The sequence below is a fragment of the Cynocephalus volans genome, chromosome 10 (assembly GCF_027409185.1).
Source record: "Cynocephalus volans isolate mCynVol1 chromosome 10, mCynVol1.pri, whole genome shotgun sequence".
NCBI lineage: Eukaryota > Metazoa > Chordata > Mammalia > Dermoptera > Cynocephalidae > Cynocephalus > Cynocephalus volans.
The window spans coordinates 110,755,221-110,773,319 of NC_084469.1; the positions used below are offsets into that span (position 1 = coordinate 110,755,221).

The following is an 18,099-nucleotide window of genomic DNA, read 5'->3' on the forward strand; positions in this document are numbered from 1 at the left end:
GAAAGTGAAAAGTATATCAAAAATAGGGTTCATGCCCTCTGCGTTACGATGAACTAGAAGCATGCATCTGATTTTGATCCTTCTCAAAATTTTACTCCAGTAAAAGCAGAACATTCTGGAAACTAGGAATCTGGGGAGGAGCCAGATGACCACCAATCTCATGGACATTGAAGTCTAAGCCCAGGAAACAGCCCAGTTTATCTGTATGGCCTTCTGGGCTCTCTGACAATGCCAGGACCTGCAGGGCTGGGCTGAGGGTGGGAGTGGGAGTGGGACACAGGCTGCCAGGTGGAAGCTGTTTGGAGAGTTCTCAGGTGCTGGGTCCCCCATAATGCCACTGGACACCACAGGAGGGAAGTGAGGCTGGGGGGCAGGTATGGTGCGAAGGGGATTAGGTGACTGCATAAACTGAAGGCTGAACGGAGAGCCAGCAGCTACACTCCCCCACTAGCTTCCAGAGTGTTCGAGGAATGAGACTCCTGGGGAATCCAACTGGCCCAAGAAGAAAGACCTAAAGACACCAGCACCCCATTAGCCACTGCTGTAGCTTTGAGTCCCTGCACCCCCCCACACGCTTGGTCGTCCATCCTGCTTGTCTCAGTCTCCATCCTTAGTCACAGCAGATGGGGTGGGGTGGGGGAGGTGGGATCTCCAGGAATCTGAGGAAACATGCAGTGTAAAAAACAAAAAAGCATCAGGGAAGCCAACTCTACGGGAAGAAGAAACATTCCAGAATGTTCTCAGACAGAAGAGACTTTATCCATGAAACAAGAACAGACCACTACTAAAAATGAACATGTGAAGAACCATTTTTTGTTTTCTTTTTGAGCTCTTGGAAATTAAAAGCAGATGAAAGACAATGTTGTTGAAATCTTTCAGAAAGACGAAAAAGAATACAAAGGAATCTAAAAAGGACTAAAAAGAAAAAAGAATAAAAAGGAACAAAAAGGAATAAAAGATGGTAAGGGGAAAAAAAAGAAGATATGGGAAACAAAAAAAGACAAAAAGCAAATCAGAGGACTGGTCCAGAAGAGGAACCTTCCAGCTAATGAGAGTTCTGGGGGGAGGGATTCAAAGAAACAGAGGGAGACACTCCATGGAACAGTGCAAGGGAATTCCCCAGGTCCAGAAAGTTCCAGGTGGCTGATGCTGGGTGACAAGAGCCCCATCCTGAGATATGTCTCTGGGAAGTTCCAGAATGAAGAAGATTGTACCAACTCCCAGAGAGGACAGAACAGGCCACACCTAGTGGTGGAGAATTGCTTCCCAGCTCTGCAGAGCCTGCACTGTCCCCAGGCACCTCAGGACTCACTGGGAACTCCACATCACCTGAAATCTGGCAGGGCTCTGAGCCCACTGGCCACAGCCCCTCCTGCCACTGGTGCCTCAGACCACCTGGCTCTTCCTTGCTCAGCCAGGGCTGTGTGAGCTTTCCATGCTTGGTGATCAATACCATATTGTTTACGGACACATATGAAGGTAGGAACGTCATAGAGAAAAGCAAGGGAGTTATTGACACAAATGCTGGGCATAGGAGGTATGACATGGGGAGTGGCGTACCCAGGGGACCACTAAGGCAGGAAGAAACAGTGATGGTCACAGGCGCTCATTGTGGTTCATTAAATCACATATACATTTTACAGCCTCTTCTTTTTATGACACATTCAACAATTAAAAAAAAAAAAAAAAAAAGCAGTGTAAGAGTGAGATCAGTCCAAAATCAGATGGAACCACACTCAGAAAAAAATAGTAAAGATGGAAGAGGTGGGGGAGGTCCTTGCATTCAGGGTAGATAAATATTTTAAGTTTTGTTAACGTGAACTGTAACTACCTGTCTTAGGTGCTTATTTTCTGCTGTAACAATACTGGAGGGGCTGGCCAGTTAAATCAGTTGGTTAGAGTGCAGCCTTGTAACACCAAGGTCGCAGGTTCAGATCCCTGTGTGGGCCAGCCACCACAAAAAAAGCAATACTGGAGACTGGGTAATTAACAAAGAACAGAAATTTATTAGGCTCATGGTTCTGGAGGCTGGCAAGTCCAAGAGCATGGTGCCTGCACCTGGCAAGGGCCTGCTTGCCGCATCATGACATGAAGTAAGAGGGAAGTGTGAGAGCCAGCCAGAGAGGCTTAATCCACACGTGAGGGTGGGGTCCTGCCACTAGGAGCCCCCTCCCACACTGTTGCTCTGGGCATTAAGCTTCCAACACGTGCTTTTTTGGGGAAACTTCTTACTTGAGGGGGTTATTCTACTCCAAAGAGACATATGTCCACATCTAAAGACATTTTTGTTGGTCACCACCATGGGGAGAGGGTTGTTCCTGGTAACTGGTGGCCAGGGATGCTGCTCAACAGCCTACTGTCCCCAGGACACCCCCACCCCAGAGAACACTCTGGCCCCAGATGTCAACAGTGCTGAGGCTGGGAAGCCCTGCATTAGAAGAAACAAAATACTGTTTCCAAACCAGCTGAAAGAAAAAGAAAAAAAGAATAAAAAAGAAAAACCAAAACAAACAAATACAACCTCCGACTCAAGAGAAGTGAGCACAGAAGAACAGGATGAAAAGAAGGCGGCACCAATCAGCAACTAAATCTAAAATGCAGCCTTACGTCTTGTTAAGGTCCCTGGGGCCTTGACCTTGTGCAATCCAAGTCAGTCCTCGGGGCTCCTCTCCCTCCAGGTGGCAGCATCAGGCCCTGGGACTGTGCCTTCCTGTCCCCACTGTCCCCTCTGCCTGTCACTGCCTGGTCACCCCCCCAACCCCCCACTGACCACTCCTGCTGGTCCCTTCCCCTCCCCTCCCCCCCCTCGGTCACACCAGCTCCATCCTTCCTGATCCACCACAACTTGGGGTCACCTTGACCCCGCCTTCTCTGACTCCTCACATCCAGCACACTGGGCAACCTGTTGGCTCAATCTTCAAAACCAACCCCCCTCCTTGAACCTGAGCATCTTGGCCCCTCACCCAGCACTCCCACATGGCTGCTCGTCCAGGCTGTGGCCCGTCCCCTGCTCAAGACTGTGCCCAGCAGCCAGAGGGAGGCTTTGGGAGAGTTTCCGTCCCAATCTGAGACCCCTTGTGGGGCTGTCTCCCTCAGGGAAGCCCAAGGGATTTTCCTGAGAGAAAATTCCAGAGCTCATGCCACAAGATGCTGCTGGAGCAAAGCCAGGGGGGGTCAAAAGTGATATCGCTGACAAACAGGGTCACAACTCAGTGAAAGAATGACCAGTTCACCAGGAATATAGAGCCAAGATCTGGACACCCAAAAACTCCGTGGATAACATACAATGATCTGATAAAGTATTAAAGAGAGCCAGTCACATACATGGCAGAGAGAGCAAACACAGTGGAGAGGTGCTGGGTTGCATGGAGCTGAGGTGCCCGTCAAGCCCCGATGGGCTCTTGGCCTCACTGTTCAGCCAGAGTCCTCTGTACCTTCTCAGCCCACAGACTCTGCATCCTTCCTCTTGCCCAGAGCCCAGCTCAACTCTCCCCCTGACCTCCCACCTGCAACCTCACCTCTTTCAGTCCCTCCCCTGCTCAAACACCTGCCATGGCTCCCCACTGCCAGACTCAGGAGCTGCAGCCGGTGCTGTCCCCCGCCTCCCGTCAGCTCCAGGGCGCTGTTTTCCAAGATTTCCTCAGCAAGAGACAGAGCAGCATGCCCACCAAGGACAGCATCCTGAAGAAGGCCATGCAGGGTAGAAACATGTCTAGGAACCCCAACTGGCCCCTTGGCAGAAGGGACAAGACACATCGCACACAGGAGCTCTCAGGGGTCAGTCTGTGAAGCAGCCGGCACCCCCCAACCCATTGTGCCACTCCCGCTCACTAGGGCGCAACACGGCACGCCCACGACATTCCTGTTCACGTTCTGATCCAGCTCTTGCCTCTCCTGCTGGGACTGGTGTTTGGGTTGCAACATGCAGGATGACTAAGAGGAGGGAAGAAAATAAATGCCAACAATCAGGAATAGATGCCCTGCCTGGCTAGAGGTCATGGAAAGATGCGACCTGAAACTGCAATGAGATATCACGTCACACCCCCAGCAGGAGAAGATGAGAAAGTTGGAGGCCACCGGGGGTGAGCCACGGGGCAGCATAAACCCTGCATGCTGCAGTGGGCAACTCTGTCAATAGGAACACTCTGGGGAGTGCTTTGGCAGGGTCTCACGGAGGTGACCCCATGGCCGAAGGTCCCTTATGGACACACCCCAGGGAGAATCTCACCCTTGTGTAGAGGAGCCAGGACCAAGGGCAACAATCACACTGTTATTTCTGTTGCAAAAAGCTGGCAACAGTCACCCAAACACCCAGCTGTTAGGGAGTGAAAAATCAGCTAGCAAGAAGAACATGAAAAAGTTAGCTGTTCTAACAAGGAAAGAGCTTTAAGAGAGGCTGGTGAGAAAATCAACCAACCAGGTTAGGGTTGAGACAGCATTTTTTCCGTCAGATGCGCAAAGATCAAAAAGGCTGGTGATTGTAACACCAAGGTCAAGTATTCAGATCCCTACACAGGCCAGCCATTAAAAGAAAAAAGAAAAAAAAAAAAAAAAAAAGCTGGTGCGTATGTGGTGTAAACTGAAAGATCTCTTTGCAAGAGTATCTGGCGTTTCTGTTCCTTTTTGGATAGATACCCCCAAAAGATGACCCTGACATGAGGACTCAGGGCTGGTGGTTTCTCCAGGCGGTGACCCCAGGAAGCCCCACTTGGGAGGTGGGGACTTGAGATAAGGAGGGAAAGTGCCCAGCAGGGGGTGCCAATGAGCAGGTGACACTGTGGGCATAGGCCTCAGTCCCCCTGGGGACCTGAGGGGGGCAGTGTCATCTCAGAGCAGGCCCACCCTGGGGGCACAGGCTGGGCTATTTATCTTCCAACTCTCCACAGTCATTGGCTGAGGGCTGCTCAGGCTGCTGGGTTGTGGGCCTGTGGGGAAGCCCCTAGGCTGGATGGCAGGTGCTTACAGCGTTTGGTTGGGACCATGAAGCTTGGGCTTGGGGTGGGGTACTGGCAGCATCAGCCATGGTGTTAATTTATTCCTTGATCTTTGACCCAGCAATATCATTCCTAGTAACTCATGCCACAGGCACACTAGCACAACGAACACTCGGGGCACATACCAAAATATCTGTTTCAGAAAGTACTTGGTCAACAAATGTCTTTGTTTGGCCTGCTATAACAAACCTATCATAGAGTGGGTGGCTTATAAACAACAAAAATTTATCGCTCACAGTTCTGAAGATTGGGAAGTTCAAGATCAAGGTGCAGGCAGAGGCGTCTGGTGAGGACCTGCCTCCTGGTTCATAAATGGTGTCTTTTCCCTGTGGTGGGAGAAGAATGGGGGAGCTCTCTGGGGTCCCTTTTATAAGGGTATAAATCCCATTCATGAGGGCTCCAATCACCTCCCACCTCCTAATATGATTACCTCGGGGGTCAGGTTTCAACACATGAATTTGGAGGAGACAGACACATCAATCCACATCAACAAGTGACAGAAAACTCAACTCTTAGGGAATTAAGTGACTTATGTTACTAGGAGCTGAGAGACAGCTGAGCTTCAGGTAATGTTGGATACAGCAGCCCAGTGTCACTGAGAATAAGCTTCTCTCTTCATCTCTGCTCTACTTTCTGCAGTGTCAGCCTCACCCTGGGGTTGGTCACAAGGTGGTCCCAACAAGCACCCAGGCTAGAGTTTCTCCCTCCAGGGACATCAAGAGAGGAGAAGACTGCTTCCAGAGGCTGTGCATGGAAGCAGCCAGCAAACATCTTCTCCACTGTCACCAGCCAAGATAGGGCCACCAGCCCATCTCTGTGCTATAAGGGGATGCCACAGTGGTGGGTGGGAGTGCACAGGGGTTGACGTCCTCCAAGGGCTGGTGTGACAGGTGGGACTCTGACCAGAACTTCAGGGTGGATGTGGGGGAGCCAGCTCAGCAGCCCCCACCAACTCACTACCGTGTTGTTGTGGCAACAACTCACCAATAACCTAGCTGCCCATCAATAAGGGATGGGTGAATTCCATCATGGGCCGTCCTCCGGGGGGACACCGAGCAACAGCTGATCAGACAGCCCCGTGCACAGGCGCAACCGACTCCTGAGAAATCCTGCTGTACGACAGCAGAGAGTGGAGCACAGGCTCCCACTTCTGTCCTGTGGTGGGCGGGCCCTGCGAGTCACTCTGGCCAACCAGCTGCAGGTGAAGTGAGCCTCGACTGCTGCTGAGACCCTCTGGTGGCCTCATCCTCCTGCCCCTGTGGTCGGTGAGTCCTGGAGTGCAGGGCTCAGGGGAGAGCTAGTTCTGTTCAAGCCCGTGGGACTTCGGGGCTGTGCTGGCTGCGGCAGGATGCAGCCCATCCTACCTGACATCGTGAGTTGCCACATATGCCCCCAAACAGACAAGAGTGTATGTACAGAATCTCTCTGCAGGGAGACAGGAGATGCCCCTGTGGAAGGAACTGGGAGGCGGAACTACGTTTCATAGACCCTTTTGCACTGTCGGTGTTTTCTGGAAAATCATAGTATGTATTCACAGTTCAAACAACAAAAGTGTGTTCAAGATGTTCATTCCAGGACTAGCCGGTTAGTCCAGTCGGTTAGAGCGTGGTGCTGATGACACCAAAGTCCAGGGTTCATCGCTGCATCGGCCAGCCACCAGGAAAAAAAAAAAAAAAGACTTTTATTCTAAACGTTATTTATTAAAAAACTTGCCAAAATAACTTCAAACATGTTTTGGAGTTTGTGGAAGGGTGGGGAGGTCAGAGCCAAAGTAGAGAGGTAAGAAGGAGAAGCAATTTAAATTTTTATTAAATATACTCTCTTGGCACAAATCTTTAAAATATATAAACATCATATATAAACAAAGTGTCTTCATGGCATCAAAATATAACTCCAGACCAGGACCAGCAACCAGTGGGCAGCGGGGAGGAGGGTGACCACAGAGGCCCGAGGCCAGCTGTGTGCAGAGGTGGAGGTGGGGCCGGGAGCTGCTTCACTGGGCCCAGCAGGACTTGGGGGACCCTCTGGCCCCTCGCCTCTCCTGCCCAGCCTGTGGCCCAAAGAAGGGTGCTCCCCAACCATCCGTTTGGGGTGGACCCCCCCATCCCCTGCTGCCCTTGCTCACCTGGAGTCTCCCTGTGGAGTCTCTCCTGGGTGCTGGGCAGGGTTGGGAGAGGGGATGGGATGCTCAGCCAACAGGACAGCCCCTCACAGCCATTGCAGGCTGCCTGGGCTCTGGGGGACAAGCTCAGGAAGGCCACAGGTCCAAGGCAAGAACAGAAAGAGGGCAGGACCAAGGGAGGGAATGAAGTCAGGACTGGAAAAGCACGCGGGGCAGGTATGCCTGCTGGGGTCCGTTCATGCGATGTGGCTGCTGAGCCAGCTACAAAAACCAGCTCTCATGGCCACCCTGGTCCTGGAACCAGACTGGACCCATTAGGGGATTGCTGTGGACAGACGCAGGGTTGAAAACAAACAAGCTGGAAAACAAACCCAAAAACTCAAGAAAGCCCAATGTCATTAGAAAGCAGGTGTTTCTGAGTCCCTGTGGTACCTGGTGGCCCTGGGGGACTTCTCCAAGAGACCAGCTGGCTGGAGGTTCCCCGGGCTACCTTGACTCCTCCATGTATCCCATCCCCAGGCTGTTCACTGTCTGGGGGCTCCCACTCTGGGAGGTCAAGGCCACCGACCACCTCTGTGTGCTCTGCTCAGGGAAATCAAACAGCCTCTTGCTCCATTTCCTGACTAAGTACCAGCTCAGATGGGAGCCAGGGATTCATCAGAGGCCACAGTGGGCAGAGGATCAGTGGCCTGCAGGGCAGGAGCTTTCAGGCTAGAGGAGATGGCCTGGGCGCTCCGTTTTCAGCAGATGCTCAGGGTTGGGGAGTCAGACCCAAACCGGAGGCAGTTCGGTGTCATGGTCTGTGCTTCAAATCCTGCTGCGCGGAGGCAGCGTGACCCTCCTAGGAAGGTTGCAAACCAGGTGGGTGGGCGACAGAGGGGAAGACTCGCTCCTGGTGCCCCCACAGTGATCCCGGAGTATGGGATGGGGGTGATGCTCTTGGAAGAAGGCTCTTCCTGAGCAGGAGGCTCTGGTGACAGAGGAGCGATCACCTAGGAAATTACGGAGAAGGCAGGACAGGCAGGGTGGGGTGGGCGAGGGCTGCGTTTGTGGCCGAAGCTGAGCTTGAGGCTCCTCCCCTCCTGGATAGGGTCCGGAGCCAGGCACGACACAGTCAGAACAATGGACAGCTGGAGTCTGGCTCTGAGCCGAGTGGGGATGGGGTCACTAGAATCAGCAGCATATCCGAGGACACACAGCGCCAGGAGGCAGAGGCGACCACTCCTGACTCGGGGCCTTCTGGGCAACACCTCCAGGAGACAGCACCAGCCCCTAGGGAGGAGGGAAGAGGAGAGCCTCGGGAGCCCCCGGCCACTCGTTCCAACTACGCACTTCAACGGCTGCCCGCGTTACCCTCAGACCTGCGGGCTCCGAGCCCCGGCCCCCAGGCCTCCCTGCTTGCTTCACAAAGCGCTCCGACGTGGCTCCCGGGGTCGAACCAAACGCACCCTCGTTCCACGGGCTCAGAAAACCAAAGGCGTCACCGGTCCACCATCCTGGGGCAGCTGACCTGCAGGGGCCCTAGCTCTGTAGGTGCCGCAGCAGGATCTGCATGAGGTCGAAGGTGGTGAAGCTGATGCCCACGGCGATGGGGCCCTTGAGCCAGTTCATGCTCAGGCCCTTGTAGAGGCCGCGCACCGCGCCCTCCTCCCGCACGATGGTGCGCAACGTGCACATGATGGAGGCGTGCGGGTGGCCCGTGACGCCGGCCGTCTGCATGCGCCGCCGCACCACGTCCAGCGGGTACGAGGCCGACTGCCCGATGAGGCCAGCGCAGGCCCCGAAGATCATGCGCTCGAACGGGTAGGGCTGCCGGTGGCCGCTGTACTCTGCGGGGTGAGGAACGTGGGTGGCCAGGAGGGCGCCGTGTGGGGGCGTGCACCCTGCACCCAGATAAGAGCGTGCACGTGCACCCACAGGCGCGAGCACGCACCCTGCACCCATAGGCAAGAGTGCACACACCTGGATAAGAAGATTTCGCACACATGCACCCGCACACCCACTTCCTCACCTCCCGGTCACTCCTTTTTAATCAAAATTAAGAAATAGAAGTTTCTTTCTTTCTTTCTTTCTTTTTTTTTAAAGATGACCGGTAAGGGGATCTTAACCCTTGACTTGGTGTTGTCAGCACCACGCTCTCCCAAGTGAGCCAACCGGCCATCCCTATGTAGGATCCGAACCCGTGGCCTCGGTGTTGTCAGCACCACACTCTCCCGAGTGAGCCACGGGCCGGCCCAAAATAGAAGTTTCTTAAAAGACAGAAAAGCACAAATAATCATAGCCAAGCCCTAAGACCCAAAACGAGACCCTGCTCACATCTACTCACATCAGTTCCAGTCTAGAAAAGAAATTAAAAAGCCCCAGGCGCCCGAGTCCCTGTCCACAGGATGACCCTGAACTACACCTTGCACCATCTGGTGGGTCTATCCGGACACAGGGAGCGCGCACGAGGAAGAAGGGGCAGCAACTGATCGACAGAGGTTCCTTAAACATCTATAGTCGTTAATTCAGAACTAGGAATTAAAAACTTCGAGACAGGGATACTTACCAGATTAGCAAAAACATGATGAGGTGGGCTGAGAATGGGGGGACAGGGCGCCAGGAAGAGCAACAGGCGGAGAGAAAAACTGAAAACAGGGCCTTACAGGCTCATATGGAGTCTAGCTCCCAGATGTGGCCGATCACAGAAAACCTGGAAATAGCCTAAACGTCCCCTAAGAGGGGGAGGCTCACCGTGCAGCCACTAGGAGGACAGGACAGAGCCGCAGCTGCTGCAGGATGGACTCGAAACCTGCTGGGGGCTGGCCAGTTGGCTCAGTCGGTTAGAGTGCGGTGGATTCAGATCCCCTTACTTGCCAGCCAGCCAAAAAAAACAAAAAAACAAAAAAACCCCAAAAAACCAAAAACCTGCTGGTGGGAGCTGCGCTATCAGGTGAGGTGACTCCATTTAGGGCACTGTTTATAACTGTGAAATATTACAGGTACTGCTTATGCTCCATACAGATGCGCACAGAAGCATTTCTAACTGTCTGGAGGGATCCAGCCCACACTTCTAAAAATAGGCCTCGGGAGGGAGAGGGGCAGGGGTGGGAGACACGGGACCCCAACTTTACTTGTAACGTTTTATTTTTTTAACAAAAATCATCTGAGAGAAAATACGGCAAAATGTTAATGCCTGTTCTCACTGGGTGGCAGGTCTGGGTGTTATTATTTTCTATACTCCTCTGGACTTTTAGGTTTTTCTCAAAATTACAGAAATGAGAGACGGCACATTCCCTCGGTCCGGTGTTACCCATATGCTTTGTGCTTATGCGTGCACAAATGTGAGGTGGCCACCAGCACCCTGGGTGACAGACGGACTTGACTTTGCAAAGTTGCTCTTAAAATTAGGCATTAAAGGTTGCCGATCCAGGTTCCTCAGTGGCGGATGGATATACACTGTGTGTTCTCCTGATTCAGACTCTGAGCCCCCAGCCCGCCCTACCCAGATCAGACCCAGGTCATATAGGGTCTGTGTGACCCTGGCAGAGGTGTTGCCCCCGGGGAGTGCTCCTGGCTCTCCTTACCTCTGTGCAGACTCTTGAGGGTCTCATAGGTGAAGAAGCTGAGCCCGGCGTAGGGAATGACCCCTAGCACAGTAGGCGTAAATCCGTGGTAGAGGGTCTTCAGCCCCTCCTCTCGGGAGATGCGAATGAAAACGTGAAAGATGTTGCTGTACCTGCAGGATAGAGTGGCCGAGTGTGTGGGCCGCGGGCCTCACCCGTGCAGGGAGGAGCCACAGAGGCTCTCGGGCCTCCACAGCCGACAGGCTGGGTCTAGTTGTTGAAGCTTTCTCTCTTTGAGGAATATAACCATGCTGGAAAAGCTTTGGAATCAGAGGGCCAATGTGTGCTTAAGCCCAAACTCCACCTTTTCTACAAGGATCACTCTGGTGGGCTCAGCTCCTGTCTTTTTTTCCTTCACATTTTTAATGCATCTGTCCCCAACTCAAGATGAAGACCTTTGGTTTGATCTCAGCAGAAACTGACCTCCACGGTAAGAGAACCCATTACTGCCTTTCGGGAACAGCTACAGAAGGCACACCAGGCCTGCCTTGTACCAGGTGGGCTTGGGGTGGCGGATTCTCAAGGCACCTCCAGCTGGAGCTGGACACAGAGGCCTAGACCCAAACCCCAGGGGCCCCACGGAGGTATTCCAAGCTGGGAACCCGATGCCACACAGAACTCCTGGTGCTGGGAGTGTGTCACCAATGTAGGACTCACATCTCCTTCGGCGTCACGGCCATCCGTGCTCTGACCAGGTCCAAGGGGTAGGTCAGTGATGCGGCTGTCGTTCCAGCCAGTGCACCGGCGAGGAGGCGAGGCCAAGGGGGCAGGGCCCTGAACGGGCGGGGAAGAAGGTAAGACTCCAGTGAGGAGGCTGTGGATGAGCAGAGGCCCAGCCTGGGGCGCACACAAACCTCAGCCTGGGGGACCCAGGAACACGGGGCCCAGCTGGCTTATGGGGTGGGCATTATGTTGAGATTCCCTTTCCTCCTCCTCCTAAGAACTGATGAACGACGTGTGTCTTGCCTATAGCTCTGCGGACACAGCGGCCCGCCCCCCTGGGTCTCAGGCTCTGGGTGGGAGGACATGGAAGAAGTAAACGAATGGGCAAAGGAGAGTTCTGAAGACAGGAGGGCAACGTGATGTAGTTGAGGGGCGGGCCTTGGTCAGGAGCGGGCGGGGCATGAGTGTGGTGAGGCGGGGCGAAGGGCGTGACACCGGAGGGTGTGGCATGGCATGGGGCAGGGCACGGGAGGGCGTGGCAAGGGTGTGGCGTGGGAGGATGCGCGTGGCGGGGCTTACTCTCCGCGGAAACCGTAGTAGGCGCCCAGGATGCGCTTGTACTCCTCGTGGGCGCTGAACTGGATGGCGGCGTAGGGCACCACGCGCACCATGGTGGCCGAGTTCCCGCGCCACAGGCTTAAGAAGCCCTCGTTGAGGTAGGTGAAGTAAAGGAGTCGGAATGCCTCCTGGGGGACAGGGGGAAGTCAGCGCCGCTCTGCCTCCGCCTGCCCTCCCTGCGCGCCCACTTGGCCGGCAAAGCGCCCCTAAAATGCAGAGGCTGGGCCACGGGCGCCCCCCCAACCCACCTGACTGCCCTGCCTCGTGTTGTCCAACTTGGACATGATCGGCTTCGCCCCTCTCCCCATGTTCTGTGGCTCCCCCACTGGGATCCCCATCCCCCCCATTCCGCTGACCCTGGGAATTGTCACGTGAACTGGAGGAAACAAGGTTTCAAAGGGAGCTCAGAGCCCTGCACAGGGGTATTCTTATTGGTGTCTGATAGTCTAGCTTTAGCTTTTAAACATATTATCTTTCTCTTTATTAAGAAGGTAACACCTGGACTGGCCAATTAGTTCAGTTGGGTAGAGTGTGATGTTGATAACCCCAAGGTCAAAAGTTCGGATCCTGTACCAGCCAAGAGCCAAAAAACCCCCCATAACAAGAGAAGGTAATACCTGTTCTCTGTTGAATGCTACATAAAACATGAACACACGGGAGGTTTAGAACTGTCAAGTCCCCTCACCCCACCACCCTGAGGATATGCGGAGTCTCCTGTCAGTCCCCAGGTGGGAGGACAGGTAGCCCTGGCCCATCCCTAGGAGCTAGCCCTGGAGGCCTCAGTCACCAGACAGCCTGGGAACTGGCCTGGAGTGGGGGAACCAAATGGGAAAAGCACCTTGAGAAGTGTCCCGCCCCAGACCACCTGCCTCCACTGCCTCCTGCCAGCCCAGCAGGGAGGAGGTGCCAGCCCCAGGGCCAGGGGTCCATGACCTAGAGGCTCACCTTGGCAGAAAATCTTTTTGAAGACACTGAAAAAAACAAAAAGCACAAGAGAGACCATGAGATGCAAAGGACAGGAACCCCAGTCTGCGTGACCCCCACCATGCGGTCTGGTCTGAGCATAGGGAGTGAGGACAGCCCCTGAGGACGTGCCCCCCCAGAGTCACCCTCCTCCACCCCCAGGTTTGTCCCCAGGAAGGGGAGCCAAGCTGACATCCGACCGCTCAGGACAGTGAGGGTCTCCTTGGGCCTGTAGAAGGATGCTCCTCTCAGGGATTGATACTCAGTAGTCACACCCAGGGTTAGGCTCCAATTCAGCCCTGGCTTCCTCAGAACGAGGCCCAGGGAGCTCTATGTCTGGGGTCTGCCCTCTCTTCCCAATGCTCCCCCTCCCAGGGTCCCATTACAGACGCCCTAACCTGCCTCTCCCACCCGCTGTGGCTGCCTGGCTCGCTGTCCTGGAGCCCTTGGCCATTGGGGTCCCAGAGCCACGGCAGGCCGTGAGGACTTCTGGGAAAGAAGATTCAGAAATATAGGTGGAGAGTGGTCATGAGGGGCCTCTGGTTGGCCTGGTAGCCCCCACCCCACGCACATCTTGTCTGTGGGACATGTGTGCATGCCTGCTGCTCTCAAGATGAAACCCCAGCTCCCTGCACAGCACAATTTTGCATGCACTGCAGCTGATGGGGGATGGGGGTAGTGGAGTGGGGGGCTCACCCCTGCCTCCTTCCTATGTTAGCTCACTGGATCCTCATGCAAGCCCAGGGAGGAGGCTAAGAGCAATGCCCCCATTTTACAAATGAGGAAACTGAGGTGCAGAGGCTAGGGGACCAGCTCAAGACAATGGGAAGGGCCTGGCTTGAGCCTGCAGTCTCTTCCCAAACAGGTGAAGGACCCAGGGGTGCAGGCTGTGACTGTCCTGCTGCCTGGCCCCGGGCAGGAACTGGTAACTGCAGGAGGGAAAGGTCTGATCTACAGAGGACCCTGCAACTGTTTAACCCTAAGGAGGGAGGGAGATGGTTTCTGTTGTGGGTTGAATTATGTCCCCCCAAAAGTTATGTCCTAACCCCCAGTTCCTGTGAGGGCGACCCTATTTGGAAACAGGGTCTTTGCAGATGTAATCAAGTTAAGGTGAGGTTGTCCTGGATTAGGGTGGGCCTTAAGTCCAAGCACTGGTGTTTTACAAGAGAAAACAGAGACACAGAGAGATGGCCATATGAAGACAGAGGCAGAGACTGGAGTGATATGTCCACATGCCAAGGAACACCTAGAGCCTGCAGAGGGAGCATGCCCTGCTGACACCTTGATTTTAGACTTCTGGCCTCCAGAACAGTGAGAGAATACAATTTCTGTTGTCTTAAGCTGCCTGGTTTGTGCTATTCTGTGATGGCAGCCCTGGGAAGTCAATTTCTAAGTGGATTTTAAAAAGGCATTTTTAAAACCAATCTGAAGCTCACTTTGGGGGGCTGTAGTAGGAGGAAGGTGAACTCCCAGCAGCTCCACTGTCACATGGGGACAGACGACAGACAGTGTTTACCTTGGAAGATGATTTTGGTTCGGTCCAGGGGAGCTACCGCTGTTTTAGCAAGAGCGCCGGCCAGGGCCCCGGACAGGAGGGAGCTGAGTACTTGTCTGTGGTCGCTCTGCAAGAGATCACAGATCATGGTCGTAGGAGGGCGGGGGAGGGCCTGCTGCCCAAGGGACTGTGCCCCCGAGAAATTTCTTCCTTCCACCCCTGGTCCAGGGCCTAGAGACGCACAGTGGTCTGAGTATGGCAGCCCTACTCGGTCCTGGGTGAGCCATGGTGGGTCCAATAGCCACAGAGCCTGCTGAGGACGCAGTGAAACCTCCTGGGCGATATGGACCATCCACGTGGAAGGGGAGGCCCTGTCTGGGCAGCCCCTGGAGGTTCCACGTTCTCAGAGAATGGCCCACAACTGGACCAATCCCAAATGGAAGAGTCACCCCTGACTCAACCCACGTGCAAACCTTGGTTTCCTCCACCACCCTGTGCACCTGACTACTGCACTGCAGCATTTTAGGGCCAGGTGACAAGGGACCCCTGGGGTCCGGGGGCAGGCAGGGGCTGTCAGGCAAGCAGATCCTGGCTCTATGCCAGCATATCCCCTTTCCACAACTTTCAATCAGGACTTCAGGGGCCACCGTCTGTGGCTCTTCATTCAGTCAAGGCAAGGGAGTGATGATCATGGTGACAAAGGCAGCCAACTGCCTTGAGGGCGCCCTTGGCCATCCCTGGAACCAGCACTTTCCTGAATCTTCTGGAGGCTCCCTGAGGCCTCTGCCCCCCACAGCCCTCCTTTGTTTGTCCAAGTCCTGTGGAGTTCTGCAGGAAGCCACCTGCTCATCAGGTTGGAGTCTTCGTTTCCCTAGCTGACTCAGCACAGAATGCTCACCTCAGGGAGCACTCTGGAACATTCTGGAATATTCTGAACTGGAGGCACTGTGATCTTTCCTTGCCCCATAATGCTTAGTCATCTGAGTGTGATGTTGAGGGGCAGATTGTTCAATGATTCACAAGGATCTGTGAAGTCCCACTCAGACCAGGCGTTCTGAGTGGCCTGGAGACCCATAGTATGGGGTGGGGGCTGCATAGGAGCCACTTCTTCCCTCGCCTCCACGGGGAAGCCAGACATGAACTGGACCATCAAATGCACAATCACCAATCTGGAAGGTGCCGTGAGGAGGAGGTTCGGGCTCCCGGAAAACCTGGATTGGGGGAGGGGCCAAGGTGGAAGGCAGAGGGGGAGGTAACCCTGGTGTGTGTGTGTTTTATATAGTGTGAAGAGGAGGAGGAGCAAATTCCCACAGGCCTGGGTGAGAAGAAGGGGGCCCTGAGGGACCACAGGAGGACAGGTTGGCTGGCACAGGGAAAGGGAGAGCACGGAAGAGAGGGGAGACAGAAAATACAGCTGGGGCTGGACCCCCCAGAGCCTGGCAAGGAGGATGGTCTTTGCCCAAAGAAGCGGAGAAGCACAGAAGGTGGACAGGCATTTTCATGTGACCAGAGGGGCAGCGGCTCCTGCAGATGCCCAGGATGGAGACAGTGGAGGTGAGACTTTGGGGTTTGTCTCCTCACTTCTCAGAGGCCTGTCTTTGGGGACCACTGCCTTTCTGGGGCCACACAACAAGGTTCTGGACACCCGGGTCAGTGCCTCTGGCTTTGAGAGACATGGATGTTTGGTGTGGTCCCGGCCACAGCTCTGAGGTCTGACCAGCCCCCGGCCTCAGTTTCCTCTCTGTGAGTCAATTGGTGTGACGGCTCCCCTTGCTGGCTGCTGCAGGCAGAGGGAACACTCTATGGAGAGCCCCTCCAGACACCCCACTGGAGCCAGACAGACGGCATCCCTTCCATCTTCTTCATCAGGTTAGGTCCTGTGCAGTTCTTCTTAGCATCACAAAGACAACTCTTTTATTAGGGACACACATCCGTACACTCTGGAGGTGGCCACTGGCCATGCTTGGGGAATGTGTGGTGAGACCACTTCATTTGCCCAGTAGAGGCTGTTGCCTTCGACTGACACTTCCAGCTCCTCTTTATTTATTTTTTTATGTTGTATTTTTTTGGCACCTGGCCAGTAAGGTCAGGGGATCTGAACCCTTGACCTTGGTGTTATCAACACTGCGCTCTAACCAATGAGCAATCCGGCCAGCCCCCCAGCTCCTCTTTAATGCCTACAAGGCTGACATTGGTCCAGGTCGGCCAGCATGGAGGACAGCAGGCACTTGCGTGTGCCAGCGGACCACGGGCATGGAGTGTCTCGTTGGGTGGTTGGGCAGTAACTGCGCACTTGGTGAGATCCGTCCTGCAGAGCCCTCTCACTGGTGGTGTGCAGAGGGTGTCCGTGTCTATACATTGTTCTTCCTGCTCTGTTGGGCAATTCACTACACTTTGAGGGATGTGTCTGCCCCGTGCCTCGACCAGCAGCACCCCAGGGTGGTGACAGTGACCTCACATGCTGGCCTCAGTGAACAAGTCCTCCTACCTGCCTGGGCCTCCGTGGTGCTACCTGGAATTCGGGGAAAGGTCAGGAGGCCCAGAGGATGACGCCACCTCAGCCTTTGACCTCATGGACTTTGAGAACTGCTGGTGTGGGTGCCTGAGTCGGGCCCTGGGAGCTAGGATTGGCTTCTTCGTGGGGCTGGGTTGGTCTGTGTTTCAGGTTCAACCAGAGGAATTTCCAGGGCAGTGTCGGTCTTGGCTTCTGTGGTGAACAAGGGCAGGGCTGATCCGATTTTGGTACGAGGGAAGGTCTTTTCTTCAACTGAAGTGTGGACATCAGAGATGAACTTTGGAATGGGGAGCAAACCCCAAGTGTGCTCACCCCCCATGGCTGTCCCTAAGTTTGGCTAATTCTTTAGTGTTTGCAAGTCTGAGGGAGAAAAGGGGTCTCAGATACCTGTTGACATCTCAGGCCCCTCAAAGCTCCCCCACTTTGGGTGAGGTTTTGGCCTCTTGCCAGGTGGCTGGGCTGGCTGGATTCATGTCACAAACGGGGTTGTTAGTGGAACAGAAGGCACCCAGTGTCCTCCATGACCTTGTGGCCTCTGGGGCTGCAGGTGCAGAGAGAGGCCCCGACGCTGCTGCGCCCTCAGATGGGGTGAGCCAAAGTGAAAATGTGCACAGTATAAATATGGCACAAGTGATTTGCAGTGGGATGCATGGAGTCAGCCAGGACTGCAGGGAGGGGTCACCCCAGGAGAACACCCACCCTGGAAGGCCGGGGTACTTGCCTTTGCAGACACGGTGGAGGGCAGGACAGTCTCAGCATCCTCCCGCAAGCGCATCGAGCCTTCCTTCACCACATCACCCATACCAGGTCTGCTCAGGATGGCGGGAGACTCGGTCCTGGGGAAGCAGGAGGGGGCAAGTGAGACCCGAAAAGACCTGGCGGATGGCGGCCTCCCACACCCCTGGCTGCCCGCGCCTGCCTGAAGCCAGAACCAAATGCTCCCAAGGGCAGCTCCCCACCTTCTCCTATCCTGGTGTTTGCTTCTCTGCAGGGAAAAAGATTCTCTCACCTGCATTCTGATGCCCCATCCCCTGTACTGATTGCTTAATCATTTACAAAAGCCTTTCTTGTCGGCTTTTGCACGTGATCATCATGAACATTCTGGGTTGTTTTTTCTTAACATG

At 54.5% G+C, this 18,099-nt stretch overlaps 1 protein-coding gene across 3 annotated transcripts in view; it reads right to left on the bottom strand.

The window, feature by feature from the left end:
* Positions 1 to 5,186: 5,186 nt before the first annotated feature.
* The window catches only part of SLC25A42 (solute carrier family 25 member 42), a 28,418-nt gene continuing 15,505 nt past the window's right edge, over positions 5,187 to 18,099 (bottom strand). The window contains exons 2-10 of one of the 3 annotated variants that reach the window (XR_010024662.1): positions 17,697 to 17,811; positions 14,482 to 14,587; positions 12,948 to 12,973; positions 11,964 to 12,130; positions 11,379 to 11,495; positions 10,683 to 10,834; positions 7,120 to 8,999; positions 5,979 to 6,634; positions 5,187 to 5,320 (exon numbers count right to left, since the gene is read on the bottom strand). Coding sequence is in view for 2 of the 3 variants with exons in the window: in XM_063112173.1 (XP_062968243.1) it covers positions 8,638 to 8,999; positions 10,683 to 10,834; positions 11,379 to 11,495; positions 11,964 to 12,130; positions 12,948 to 12,973; positions 14,482 to 14,587; positions 17,697 to 17,777 (1,011 nt within the window). In the remaining variant the exon portion in view is untranslated. Of the gene's footprint in view, positions 5,321 to 5,978; positions 6,635 to 6,751; positions 9,000 to 10,682; positions 10,835 to 11,378; positions 11,496 to 11,963; positions 12,131 to 12,947; positions 12,974 to 14,481; positions 14,588 to 17,696; positions 17,812 to 18,099 lie in introns of those variants that run through there. The other 2 variants (XM_063112174.1, XM_063112173.1) reach the window with 2 other exon arrangements.